Source organism: Plectropomus leopardus, chromosome 11 (genome assembly GCF_026936395.1).
Source record: "Plectropomus leopardus strain MGB_pleo_1.0 chromosome 11, ASM2693639v1, whole genome shotgun sequence".
NCBI lineage: Eukaryota > Metazoa > Chordata > Actinopteri > Perciformes > Serranidae > Plectropomus > Plectropomus leopardus.
The window spans coordinates 35,829,692-35,840,006 of record NC_142186.1 but is presented as its reverse complement, the minus strand read 5'-3'; the positions used below and the strand labels follow the sequence as shown (position 1 = coordinate 35,840,006).

The window sequence follows — 10,315 nt, the reverse complement described above, 5'->3', positions numbered from 1 at the left end:
CAAAACACGACATTTCAGAGATCAATGGCGCGTACACCAGCTGAGGTAAAACTCTTTTTATTCCGACATGAAAATTTGTCTGCCACCGTAAAAACACTTGTAACGTTGTTTGTTGTGTTAGATGTGCGTCAGGTAGATAGGAAATGGTAACGGTCTCTGTCGCGTTAAAAGATTAACACGAGCAGTCAGAAAACGGAGGTAAAGAAAACAGTTTTATCGCTGTGAAGAACCGAAGTTTTATGTCAGTCCTGAGGTTGCAGTAAATCTCGTATTAATGTTGGATTTTAGCTCAAACATCGTAAACTAATAAAGGTGAAATCTGTGAGCGGAAACAGCTGTTATTATTAGGAATCAAAAAACAGACGCGCTCGTGTTCACAGGTTCATCATGGCGTCTGTTGCGTGGTGACAGTTGGCCCGGCGGACGTCGTAGGCGTCTCCTCCGGCCTTCACGAAGTCCGCCACCGTCTTTCTCCCGTTAAAGTCTTTGGTTTCCACCGACTGCAGAGATGAAACACAAAGAGAGCAGGATTAAAAATGCAATGAGCGTATGGTTTATATGTACGCAGAACATTTAGTCATTGATGCTCAAATACACATTTGCACCTCGACATTTTTCGGGTGTGCATTGTTTTTCGTCCGTCTGTATTAGAAGTCGGCGGAGGAAGAGTCGTGTTGATCACTGTCATGTTTGAACTGTTGATATGAAGCTGCAGCTCCACACTCAAAGTCAGAGGAGCTTTTGTTTGAACTTCTTGACCTTTGAACTGTGGTTTCTGGCTCACCTTCCACTTTGGGCTCATGTTTTCAGCGCTGGTCACCACCATCTGAGAGTCGCCGCCGTTTTCTCGTTTGTGGATGAGCCACTGAGATCCGTCCTCGAGTGTCACTCTGAGGGACAAACGACGGTTAGTGTTTACCCTTCATTTTTGATCATGATGTGTCAGGTCAGTGGGTTCGGACTCACTTGACTCCAGAGTGGCTGATTGGTCCGTATGCAGATTTTAGGGATCTCATTGGTCGTACCAACTTCTCAGCCCTTGAAACTGGAGAGTCGCTGAAATCGCTCTCTTCGGATTCTGGTTCCATCCAGTCGAGGGTGTGATCGATTATTTTGCCTGACAGAGCAGCACATCAGCCAGATTAACTTCAGACTCAGAGGAAGGTTTTAGAGCGGCACATTAATGATTTTAAATCACATTTTTCTTCAGAATACCTCCCAAAAAAACAAATTACACTCACTCTCATTACAATTACACTCACTGTAAGACAGACGTTTTTTTCCAAGGTAATCGCCGGACTCAACAGCGACAGCCAGCAGAGTGAGCGTCAGAGCACAGAGGAGCATCTTGAAGGAAAACATGTTGGATTATAATCTGGGTTTTGTCCTCCCGTCGCAGCTCAGTGAGACTTTATAGAGTCCTGATCCTCCTCCCTGTGTGGACACAGTTCATGTGTCCCAGTTCACATCTGTGTTTGTCTTTTGGCTGGATTCATTCGTTCTTTCTACACTGCTGACGACAGTAAATACGAGAGGTCATAACTTCAGCAGAATTACCCTCAAAAGTTATTAAATTAAAAAAGCAGTGATACTTTCTGGCCTGAAATCTCAATAAAATTAAACTGGTTCACAGTGTTTTTTTTTTTACTTTGAATGTAAATTCGTGCATGTGCGCTCATGTCAGTGTTTACATGCTACCTGAAAGCCCCCCCCCACCCCCAATATACAGTAGTTTTAAACAAGACAAAGAGACTTGTTGCTTGCTGCTAACTCCACAAGTCTGTGTGTGTGTGTGTGTGTGTGTGTGTGTGTGTGGGGTGTCCAGGTCACATGTAAACACTGGCGTGCTGACACCGCGAGCTCTCGTTGGTCCCACACTAGGAGCTACAGGCTACAGTGAGGCTGAAAACATGGCGCCAATGATGTTTTTCAAAACAACTCAGCATGTCGGGGCTTCAGGACGCTTGGATTTCTTCAGACGAGCAGTATGGAGACATTTTGTGGTTTTGTTATGTTTTTTTTTTAACATTTGAATCCTTGCTTCAATTGTTTGGGAGGTGAGTGCAGCATCTTTTCTCCATGAATCTCCGGCAGTGTTTTGTGGACTATAAAACTTAACCTGACTTTCCATCGGTATGAGGGGGAGAACATAATGACTGAATTTTCATATTTTGGTAAACTATTCCTTTAAGGCTCGGTTGTCCACAAAACGCCCCAGCAAACACATGACCTGCAGGGCTGCTGCAACTGGCCCCCGGCCTCCGTTCGTTTTATAAAAGTGGCCCCTGGCTATGCAAGTTTAGTATCCCTGCTCTAAAGACTTCTGTTAAGTTGTGCTAATTAAATTCTGTGAGTGAGTTTGGTGGTCTCTTTAGGATAACTTTAACCCCAAATGACTATTTGAATATCACTGACTCACTACATGTTATGTGTAATTTTGTTTTTCTTGCATCCAAAAACAGCAATCCATGTTTATGATTGTAAGTTAAAGGGGTCTATGTTTAGCAAAATCCAAATTATATCAAAACATCAGTTTACAAACTCCGCATCACTGAGGCGCCAGCGTCTGTTATTATAAATCAGAATAACCTCAGAACAAAGTAAACCCTGTTTGAAGCTGAAGAGGTTTGTTTTATTTGAAGTCAAAGTCTTCATCTCTGTGTTGACAGATTTAAACTGCAGCGTGAAGCAGCTCAAAGCTCATGTTTACATGGATTTAGTAATCCTAAAGCCTCACGGGACAAAATCCTGTTATCAATCAGTAATGGTCTGACAGTGTTAAAGAATCAGCCTCCTCGTGTTATTCTGGGCAGGAAAGTCTGCCGCGTCGAATTTGGTTTTGGTCCCATTTATATTTCTGTGTCTAACAGGATGTATAAACATAATCACAGGACCAGAATGCCGTCTGATTGGTTTAACAGTTGTGTGGCGTCAGGTTAACAGAAAGTTTTCATCGTAGTGAATTCAGGCGTCCTGGTTAGCAAACAGACTGCAGCTGCTGGTGCAGACGCAACATTTCACAAAACACAAAAACATTTCACAAAACACAAAAAAACTTTAAAAAAAGACACAAAACACAATATTCACAAAGCAGAAATGGAACACTTCACGAAACACAACAGCATTTTGGAAAACACATTTCATAGACCCCAACAACATTTCAAATAATATCTGTTTCACATCTTACACCCAACGATGGAGATTACAGAAGCGCACACCAACTTATTTAAAAATTAATGATTTTATTCTGACATCTTAAGTTTGTCTGCCACGGTGAAATGAGGCCGGCATCGAGGAGAAAGAAAATGACGAAGCTCAGATCAGTTTGAAACACGAGCAGTCAGACCGTCAATAAAAAGAAAATAGTTTTATGTTGGTGAAGATAAAATTGTTGTGTTAAAAATAATATTCAGACATGACGTTTCATTTCTGTTGCGAGGTTTAAGTAAATCTTGTGGTAAGATGTGTTTTGGAGCTCAGACAACACGACATAAACGAATAAAGGTCATTTCCGTGAGAGGAAACGAGCTTTGAGAAAACAGACGCGCTCGTGCTCACAGGTTCATCATGGCGTCTACTGAGTGGTGACAGTTGGCCAGGAGGATGTCGTAGGCGTCTCCTCCGGCCTTCACGAAGTCCGCCACCGTCTTCCTCCCTTTAACTTCTTTGGTTTCCACCGACTGCAGAGAGAAAAATACACAGATAATGTGTCAGAGTAATTATAATGACTGGATTATCAGTTTTCAGGGCTAAATATACTACAGATGGTCAGTTGATTCCAATAACTGTAATTTCAGTTACTGTGTTTCCCTCTGCCTCTGTACATTTACTCAAATACTGCACTTTAGTACGAATCTGAAGTAACTTTTATGTTACTTAAGTATTTCAATCGCTTGTTACTTCCCACATCTACTTCACTGACTACTTTTAGTAGATAACTACTTTAAAAATTAAGATATTTGCACTAAAACGAAAAATATGAAAATATACAAGTGCAGCTGAAACAATTAGTCGATTAATTAGAAAGTTATTCGGTCACTATTTTTGTAAACACGGGGCGGCTCTACTGCTTACTTCAAAACAAAGCTCATCAACTCTGGCAGTAATACACCCATGTGTAACAATCATCTGAGTACTTATATACTTATATTTATCAAAATATACTGACACTTACCGCTGTGTGCACAATCCACCATTTAACTCTGTAATTTTACTGAAATAAAAATCGTTAAGGCATAAAAAGGCATTTATTATTGAAAATATCAACACAGAATATCTTTTTTGAGACATCATTGGTAATGTTAATGAAATATTTAGTGGTAAGTTTTATATATGTATTTTTTATTTATATTCATGCACACTTTTATAACTGATAAAAATAAATGATGACAACAACAGTTATGATAATAATGATGATTAGCCTCATTAAATGAAAGTTCAAGCGATACATATCGATGGTGAGTAGTGAGGTCATACACCTTTAAGAAGGTGGTGTAGTGGGCGTAACAATGACGTATAGGTAGGTGGAGCTTGTAGTGTCTTGCAGGGCGTAGACAGATACTACTGACATGAAAGGCTGAATAACAGCGTCAGGTATTAACGCTGCCGGTACTCGTAATAAAAGCAGCGTGAGTGCGCTCACAGGGCGGATGGGTCCCATAAACGACTGACTTTTGTGATTGTGTCTGGAATTCGCTGCCCGTGTGGATGTGCAAGGTTTTTTTCTGCATCTTATCATGTGCCTCTTTTGCCTAAACCCAACCATTCTTGACTTTGCTGCCTCATCTCAGTCATCGTGGCGGTCCGCGCTGTCGCGTAAACATAAGGACGGAGCTGCTTTTTGCAGGCTGTGGCGTCACGGTAACCGGCCGCGTCATCCCACCATGTGCATTTGTTTACATCACCATAACGGCATCCTGAGGCATAAACAGCTGACGCAGAAGGATACCTAAAACATCAGAAGTAGGCGCTGAAGGTCCTGACGGAGCGGCATCACGTGACGAGATCGGAGTGAGAACATTTTGGCATTTCATGACTGTTTGCGTCCACACTCATGAGTCATTTTTTGGAACTTTGTGACCTGTAAAAGACATAAATGTGTGATTTCTGGCTCACCTTCCACTTTGGGCTCATGTTTTTAGCGCTGGTCACCACCATCTGAGAGCCGGCGGCAAAGTCGACTCTTTTATGGATGAGCCACTGAGATCCGTCCTCGAGCGTCACTCTGAGGACAAACAACAGTCAGAGTGTTTTATTCCTGTTTTATATGATGTGTCAGGTCAGTGGGTTTGGACTCACTTGACTCCAGAGTGGCTGATTGGTCCGTATGCAGATTCGAGGGCTTTCAGAGGTCGTACCACCTTCTCAGCACGCACAACTGGAGAGTCGAAGGAAACATCCTCGTCGGAATCTGAAAATATGTCGCCGGGCAGAGCAGCACATCAGATTACTCTGAACTCACAAAAAAAGGTTTTACAGCAGCACAACAGTGTTTTAATCCACATTTTACTGCAGAAAACCCCCAAAACCTAAATGACTTACTGTCAGTACCTTCATCATAATTCTCATTTTCACCATAATCAAAGGACTCCACAGTCACAGCCAGCAGAGTGAGAGTCACAGCACAGAGGAGCATCCTGCAGGACAACATGTCGGATTATAATCTGGTGTTTCCCTGTCACAGTGAGACATTCAGGTGAGACTTTATAGAGTCCCGACCCGCCTCCGCATTTGCACTCAGTTCGTCATTTCCAGTTAACATTGGTGTTTGTCACTTGGCAAGAAGCATCAGTGTTTTCTACCCTGCCAACCACAGTAAACACACAAGAGTTCAGCACATCAGAGGTCACATCAGTGAAAGGAAAGTAAAAGGTTGTTTTTCTGGCGTGCCTCCAAGGTGAACAAAGGAAACCAAAATCAGTAATCCTTGTTTCTGATTTAAGGTAAAAGTGGTCCAAAGTTTAACAACAGTAAAATTATAACAAAGCATCAGTTTACACACTCCTGATATCACAGACTGAGGTGTCATTGTCGGTTAATATGTATATATATATATATATATTGATTTAGCCTTTATTTAAAGAGGGAAGGCCGTTGAGAGCAAGCTCTCTTTTACAAGGACACCCTGATTACATAAAAATACAACAAAAACACATTACAAAATACACTAATAAAACATGAAAAGTGAGGTAGACATCAAAGTACACATTAAAAGCAAAGATATGCATTAGGCACGTGTCTTTTTACATCAACACATACTCCAAAAACATCAGCACATATGACAACATCGATCACACATTCACTGTGCTGTATGTCAGTCAACAGGGTTAAAACTGATTAAAAAGGGATTAATGTGTCTTAATTTTAGGAGCTTCTGAAGATTGGTCCATTTGTGAGGAGCATAACATTTAAAAGCAAATTTTCCAGTTTCAGTGCTGACATTGTGAGTTTCCAGGACTTAATAGTTTTGAGATCCTGCACTGTAAAAGACCCAAAAAATATCCAGCAAGTTTATGGAGAAGTGCTTCATAAATGAAAAGAATGCAGTGCTGCTCTCTTCTTGCTGCCAGTGAAAACCAACCAGCTTTCCTGCACAATATACAGCGATTTTATCAGAATAACCTCAGAACAAAGTCAGTGCTGTTTGAAGCTTTTCTTCATCTGCACAGCTGAACTGAACTGAAGAGGTTTGTTTTATTTGAAGTCAAAATCTGTTTGTTCACAGATTTAAACTACAGCACGAAGCAGCTCAGATCTCATGTTTACATGGGTTTTAAAACCCTAAAAATAGCCTTGGTTGACAAATGTTTGTTATCAATCAGTAATCGTCTGTCAGTGTTCAAGAGTCAGACTGGAGCTGCTGGTGCCGACGCAACATTTCACAACATTACACTTTACAAAACCCAAAAAAACATCTCACAAAAACATTTCACAAAACCCAAAAAATCATCTGACAAAAACATTTCACAAAACCCAAAAAAACATCTGACAAAAACATTTCACAAAACACAAAATTTATAAAAAAAAAAAAACAAAACAAAAAAACATCTGAAAACACAACATCTCAAAAAACACCAAAGCATTTCACAAAACATGATAAAATTTTACTAAATGTGATATCTTACAAAATTCGACATTTCAGGGCAGCATCTCTCTCAGCGTCCGCTGAGTCCTTTACAGCGTCGCAGGTTTGATTGCAGCCTGATGCCTTTTTAATGTTTCGTCCCCACTCTCTCTCCCCTTTGACGTCACTTCGCGGCTGCACTGTAATAATGCAACAAAAAACATTTAACAAAACACCACAACATTTGTGAAAACACGACAACATTCCACAAAATCACTTCAAAATGTTAAAAAGAAAACACAACAAAACAAAACGTTAAATTAAACCCAACATTAAAGATCACTACAAAAAAAACCCACAACATTTCACAAAACGCTTAAAAAAATCTCCCAAAACACGACATTTAAAAAAACATCCGTTTCTTGACCTCGCATCAAATAATTGAGATCAAAGGAGCGTACGCCAATTGATTTAAAACCTGTGCTTTTATTCCAACACTGGAAGTTTGTCTGAAATCAGTTAAATTAGGGGAAGATAGAATTGTTGTGTAAAAAATGATTTGTAGACATGACATTTTTTTACACTGTGTGAGGTTAAAGTAAATCTCGAAGAGAAATTTAATTTGGAACTCGGTAAAGAACACGACATAAACTAATAAAGGTGAAATCTGTGAGCGGAAACAGCTGTTATTATTATTATCATCTGTTGAGCCGAGAGGAATCAAAGCAAACAGACGCGCTCGCGTTCACAGGTTCATCATGGCGTCTGTTGCGTGGTGACAGTTGGCCCGGCGGATGTCGTAGGCGTCTCCTCCAGCTTTCACAAAGTCCGCCACCGTCTTTCTCCCGTTAAATTCTTTGGTTTCCACCGACTGCAGGGAGAAAAAAATATTTTGTTTATATGTAGGGCTCCACTTATTCTACAAAAACAATAAGTCCATGACTTCTCTAACTGCAGCTGAGACGAGCTTGTGCATTTCGAGATTGTTTATGTCCACACTCAAAGGTCAAAGGATCATTTTTTAAAACTTTTTGACCTAAAAACAAATAAATGTGTGATTTCTGGCTCACCTTCCACTTTGGGCTCATGTTTTCAGCGCTGGTCACCACCATCAGAGAGCCGGTGCCGTTGACTCTTTTATGGATGAGCAACTGAGATCCGTCCTCGAGTGTCACTCTGAGGGACAAACATCAGTGAAAGTGTTTTATCTTAACTTTTAAATATACACACACAGTATATATATATATATATATATATATATATATATATATATATATATATATATATATATATGTATGTATATATATATATATAAAACAGAGAGGCATTCCATGAGTGATGATATACAGTACAACATCACTGGGACTGTTAACGTTTAACTCTGCATGTATCGATCCATTAATTAGGCTCACACTAATGGTCTGTAATTATCTAACGTTACCGTAGATTATATCTGTATTTGAAGAGCGAGGAAATCCCGTCTGACCGGTATCATCGATCAAACAACACCTGAGAAAAATCTTTTGTGATACTCAACAGCAAGTTTACACAGATTAACAAGCAGCATGCAGGAAAATGTTTGTGTGTTGCTTAGCAACAGCTGTCACTTTCAGCGGCTCCAGAACTACTTGTGTCGGCGGAGCCAAAAAAATCATTAATTACACAAACAAATCATAATCTGTTGTCGCTTATTCATGTTAACAAAAAAAAGACACTTGTAGAACTGTTGTATAAAAGCAATATCACACTTGAGGTCGTGATGTTGGACTGAATATCATCACGGCTGTGATGATATTCAGTCCAACATCACGACCTCATATATATAGAGAGAGAGAGATACGATATGTCGGTTCAGTGGGTTTGGACTCACTTGACTCCAGAGTGGCCAATTGGTCCATATGCAGATTCGAGGGATCTCAGAGGTCGTACCAACCTCTCAGCACGTGAAACTGGATAGTCATAGAAATAGTCGTAACCTGTGATTATGTTGACAGAGCGAGCAGCACATCAGAGAGAGCTGTTGCCTTCTGGCAGACGATATAGAGTCCTCCACTGCAAACTTAACCTTTTGTTCTTATGTTGTTTAAACTTTTAAACAATGCTGCCTGAGGAACTGTGTGTTGTATAGTCTCATCATGGTGTTTTTTTACCGGTTGAGTGCAGTAGGTGTTGTGTGCATTGGTGCACAATATTGTATTAAGTTTTACTGAGACTATGTGCAATTGCACATCTGCTGTTTTTTTTTTTTTTCAGGCTGTTTAATGTAATGGTGCGATTATTGTTTTTATTGTAAGTGTGGAGGTATTATCTGTGCAGCACTAAATCCAAGACAACTTTCCCAATAAAGTCTATCATATCGTATCGTATTGTATTGTATCGTACCCACAGATAGATAGATAGATAGATAGATAGATAGATAGATAGATAGATAGATAGATAGATAGATAGATAGATAGATAGATAGATAGATACTTTATTAATCCCATTGGGTAATTCAGGTTTCCAGCAGCTCAGAACCTTGTTGTACAGAAAAACAGGAGATAAAAAACCCACAACAAATGATAAAAGAGGTATAAAATATAAAAAGGATATAAAAGGATAAACAGAAAAACCCCAGGAGTAAAAGAGCCATTGAATGGGTATTAAATTGCAGAATAAAACCATGTGGTGTTTGTGATAAAACTGATTAATGATAATAAATATATTAGTTTAAAATGCACAATGCGAGCAACCTGAATTAACAGAGTAAAGTGCAAACTGAACCCCTGTACTAGCTCAATAAATAAATGAATCTGTTTTGTGCATCACGTGTGTGATCAGGCCTCACAGTTCTCCTCCTCATTACAAAACCCCCCAAAACCGAAATAACTTACTGTCAGTATTGCCACTATATGTGTCGTTGTTCTCGTCCACATAATCAAAGGACTCCACAGTCACAGCCAGCAGAGTGAGAGTCAGAGCGCAGAGGAGCATCCTACGGGAAAACATGTCAGATTATAATCTGGTTTCTGTCTCCTTGTCACAGTAAGACGTGCAAGTGATTTTATAGAGTCCTGACTCTCCTCCCAGTCTGGACACAGTTCGTCATTTCCAGTCAACACCAGTGCGTGACATTTGGCAGGATGCATGGGTGTAAACACACCGGAGTTCAACACATCAAACTCAAAGGTTATTTTAAGCTGTTATTACGAGCTAAAGCAGCAGCCTGCAGGTGAAATCTGGCTCATGACAAGCTGCCAGGTTGCCCACCAA

At 40.1% G+C, this 10,315-nt stretch overlaps 3 protein-coding genes across 8 annotated transcripts; all 3 read right to left on the bottom strand.

The window, feature by feature from the left end:
* Positions 1-41: 41 nt before the first annotated feature.
* On the bottom strand, positions 42-1,448 carry LOC148188337 (uncharacterized). 2 transcript variants are annotated; one of them, XM_088084737.1, is made up of 4 exons: positions 1,242-1,448; positions 967-1,117; positions 785-890; positions 42-500 (listed from the first exon to the last, which is right to left on the bottom strand). In XM_088084737.1, the coding sequence occupies exons 1-4, from the start codon at positions 1,360-1,362 to the stop codon at positions 375-377; spliced, it is 504 nt and encodes a 167-aa protein (XP_087940863.1). In that variant the 5' UTR covers positions 1,363-1,448; the 3' UTR covers positions 42-374. The 2 variants fall into 2 exon arrangements, with proteins under 2 accessions (XP_087940863.1, XP_087940864.1); XM_088084738.1 differs by having other exon boundaries at positions 1,263-1,446.
* A 1,162-nt stretch (positions 1,449-2,610) lies between these two features.
* On the bottom strand, positions 2,611-7,478 carry LOC121945148 (uncharacterized). 4 transcript variants are annotated; one of them, XM_088084731.1, is made up of 5 exons: positions 7,125-7,478; positions 5,542-5,636; positions 5,299-5,410; positions 5,116-5,224; positions 2,611-3,680 (listed from the first exon to the last, which is right to left on the bottom strand). In XM_088084731.1, exons 1-5 carry the CDS (start codon positions 7,325-7,327, stop codon positions 3,555-3,557), a joined length of 645 nt encoding a protein of 214 aa, XP_087940857.1. In that variant the 5' UTR covers positions 7,328-7,478; the 3' UTR covers positions 2,611-3,554. The 4 variants fall into 4 exon arrangements, with proteins under 4 accessions (XP_087940857.1, XP_087940858.1, XP_042345106.2 ...); XM_088084732.1 differs by having other exon boundaries at positions 5,551-5,636; XM_042489172.2 differs by lacking the exon at positions 7,125-7,478 and having other exon boundaries at positions 5,542-5,999.
* A 51-nt stretch (positions 7,479-7,529) lies between these two features.
* On the bottom strand, positions 7,530-10,094 carry LOC148188336 (uncharacterized). 2 transcript variants are annotated; one of them, XM_088084733.1, is made up of 4 exons: positions 9,937-10,094; positions 8,934-9,039; positions 8,134-8,239; positions 7,530-7,934 (listed from the first exon to the last, which is right to left on the bottom strand). In XM_088084733.1, the coding sequence occupies exons 1-4, from the start codon at positions 10,049-10,051 to the stop codon at positions 7,809-7,811; spliced, it is 453 nt and encodes a 150-aa protein (XP_087940859.1). In that variant the 5' UTR covers positions 10,052-10,094; the 3' UTR covers positions 7,530-7,808. The 2 variants fall into 2 exon arrangements, with proteins under 2 accessions (XP_087940859.1, XP_087940860.1); XM_088084734.1 differs by having other exon boundaries at positions 8,934-9,012; positions 9,937-10,084.
* Positions 10,095-10,315: the final 221 nt, after the last annotated feature.

Excerpts from the sequence above, each read along its gene's own strand:
- LOC148188337 (XM_088084737.1), bottom strand. The coding sequence starts at position 1,362 with ATGTTTTCCTTCAAGATGCTCCTCTGTGCTCTGACGCTCACTCTGCTG. Across the intron at positions 1,118-1,241 it reads TGAGTGTAATTGTAATGAGA|GCAAAATAATCGATCACACC; the intron begins GTGAGTGTAATT and ends CTGCTCTGTCAG. Across the intron at positions 891-966 it reads ATCAGCCACTCTGGAGTCAA|AGTGACACTCGAGGACGGAT; the intron begins GTGAGTCCGAAC and ends TTTGTCCCTCAG.
- LOC121945148 (XM_088084731.1), bottom strand. The coding sequence starts at position 7,327 with ATGTTGTCGTGTTTTCACAAATGTTGTGGTGTTTTGTTAAATGTTTTT. Across the intron at positions 5,411-5,541 it reads TTATGATGAAGGTACTGACA|ATTCCGACGAGGATGTTTCC; the intron begins GTAAGTCATTTA and ends ACATATTTTCAG. Across the intron at positions 5,225-5,298 it reads ATCAGCCACTCTGGAGTCAA|AGTGACGCTCGAGGACGGAT; the intron begins GTGAGTCCAAAC and ends GTTTGTCCTCAG.
- LOC148188336 (XM_088084733.1), bottom strand. The coding sequence starts at position 10,051 with ATGTTTTCCCGTAGGATGCTCCTCTGCGCTCTGACTCTCACTCTGCTG. Across the intron at positions 8,240-8,933 it reads ATTGGCCACTCTGGAGTCAA|AGTGACACTCGAGGACGGAT; the intron begins GTGAGTCCAAAC and ends TTTGTCCCTCAG. Across the intron at positions 7,935-8,133 it reads ACATGAGCCCAAAGTGGAAG|TCGGTGGAAACCAAAGAATT; the intron begins GTGAGCCAGAAA and ends TTCTCCCTGCAG.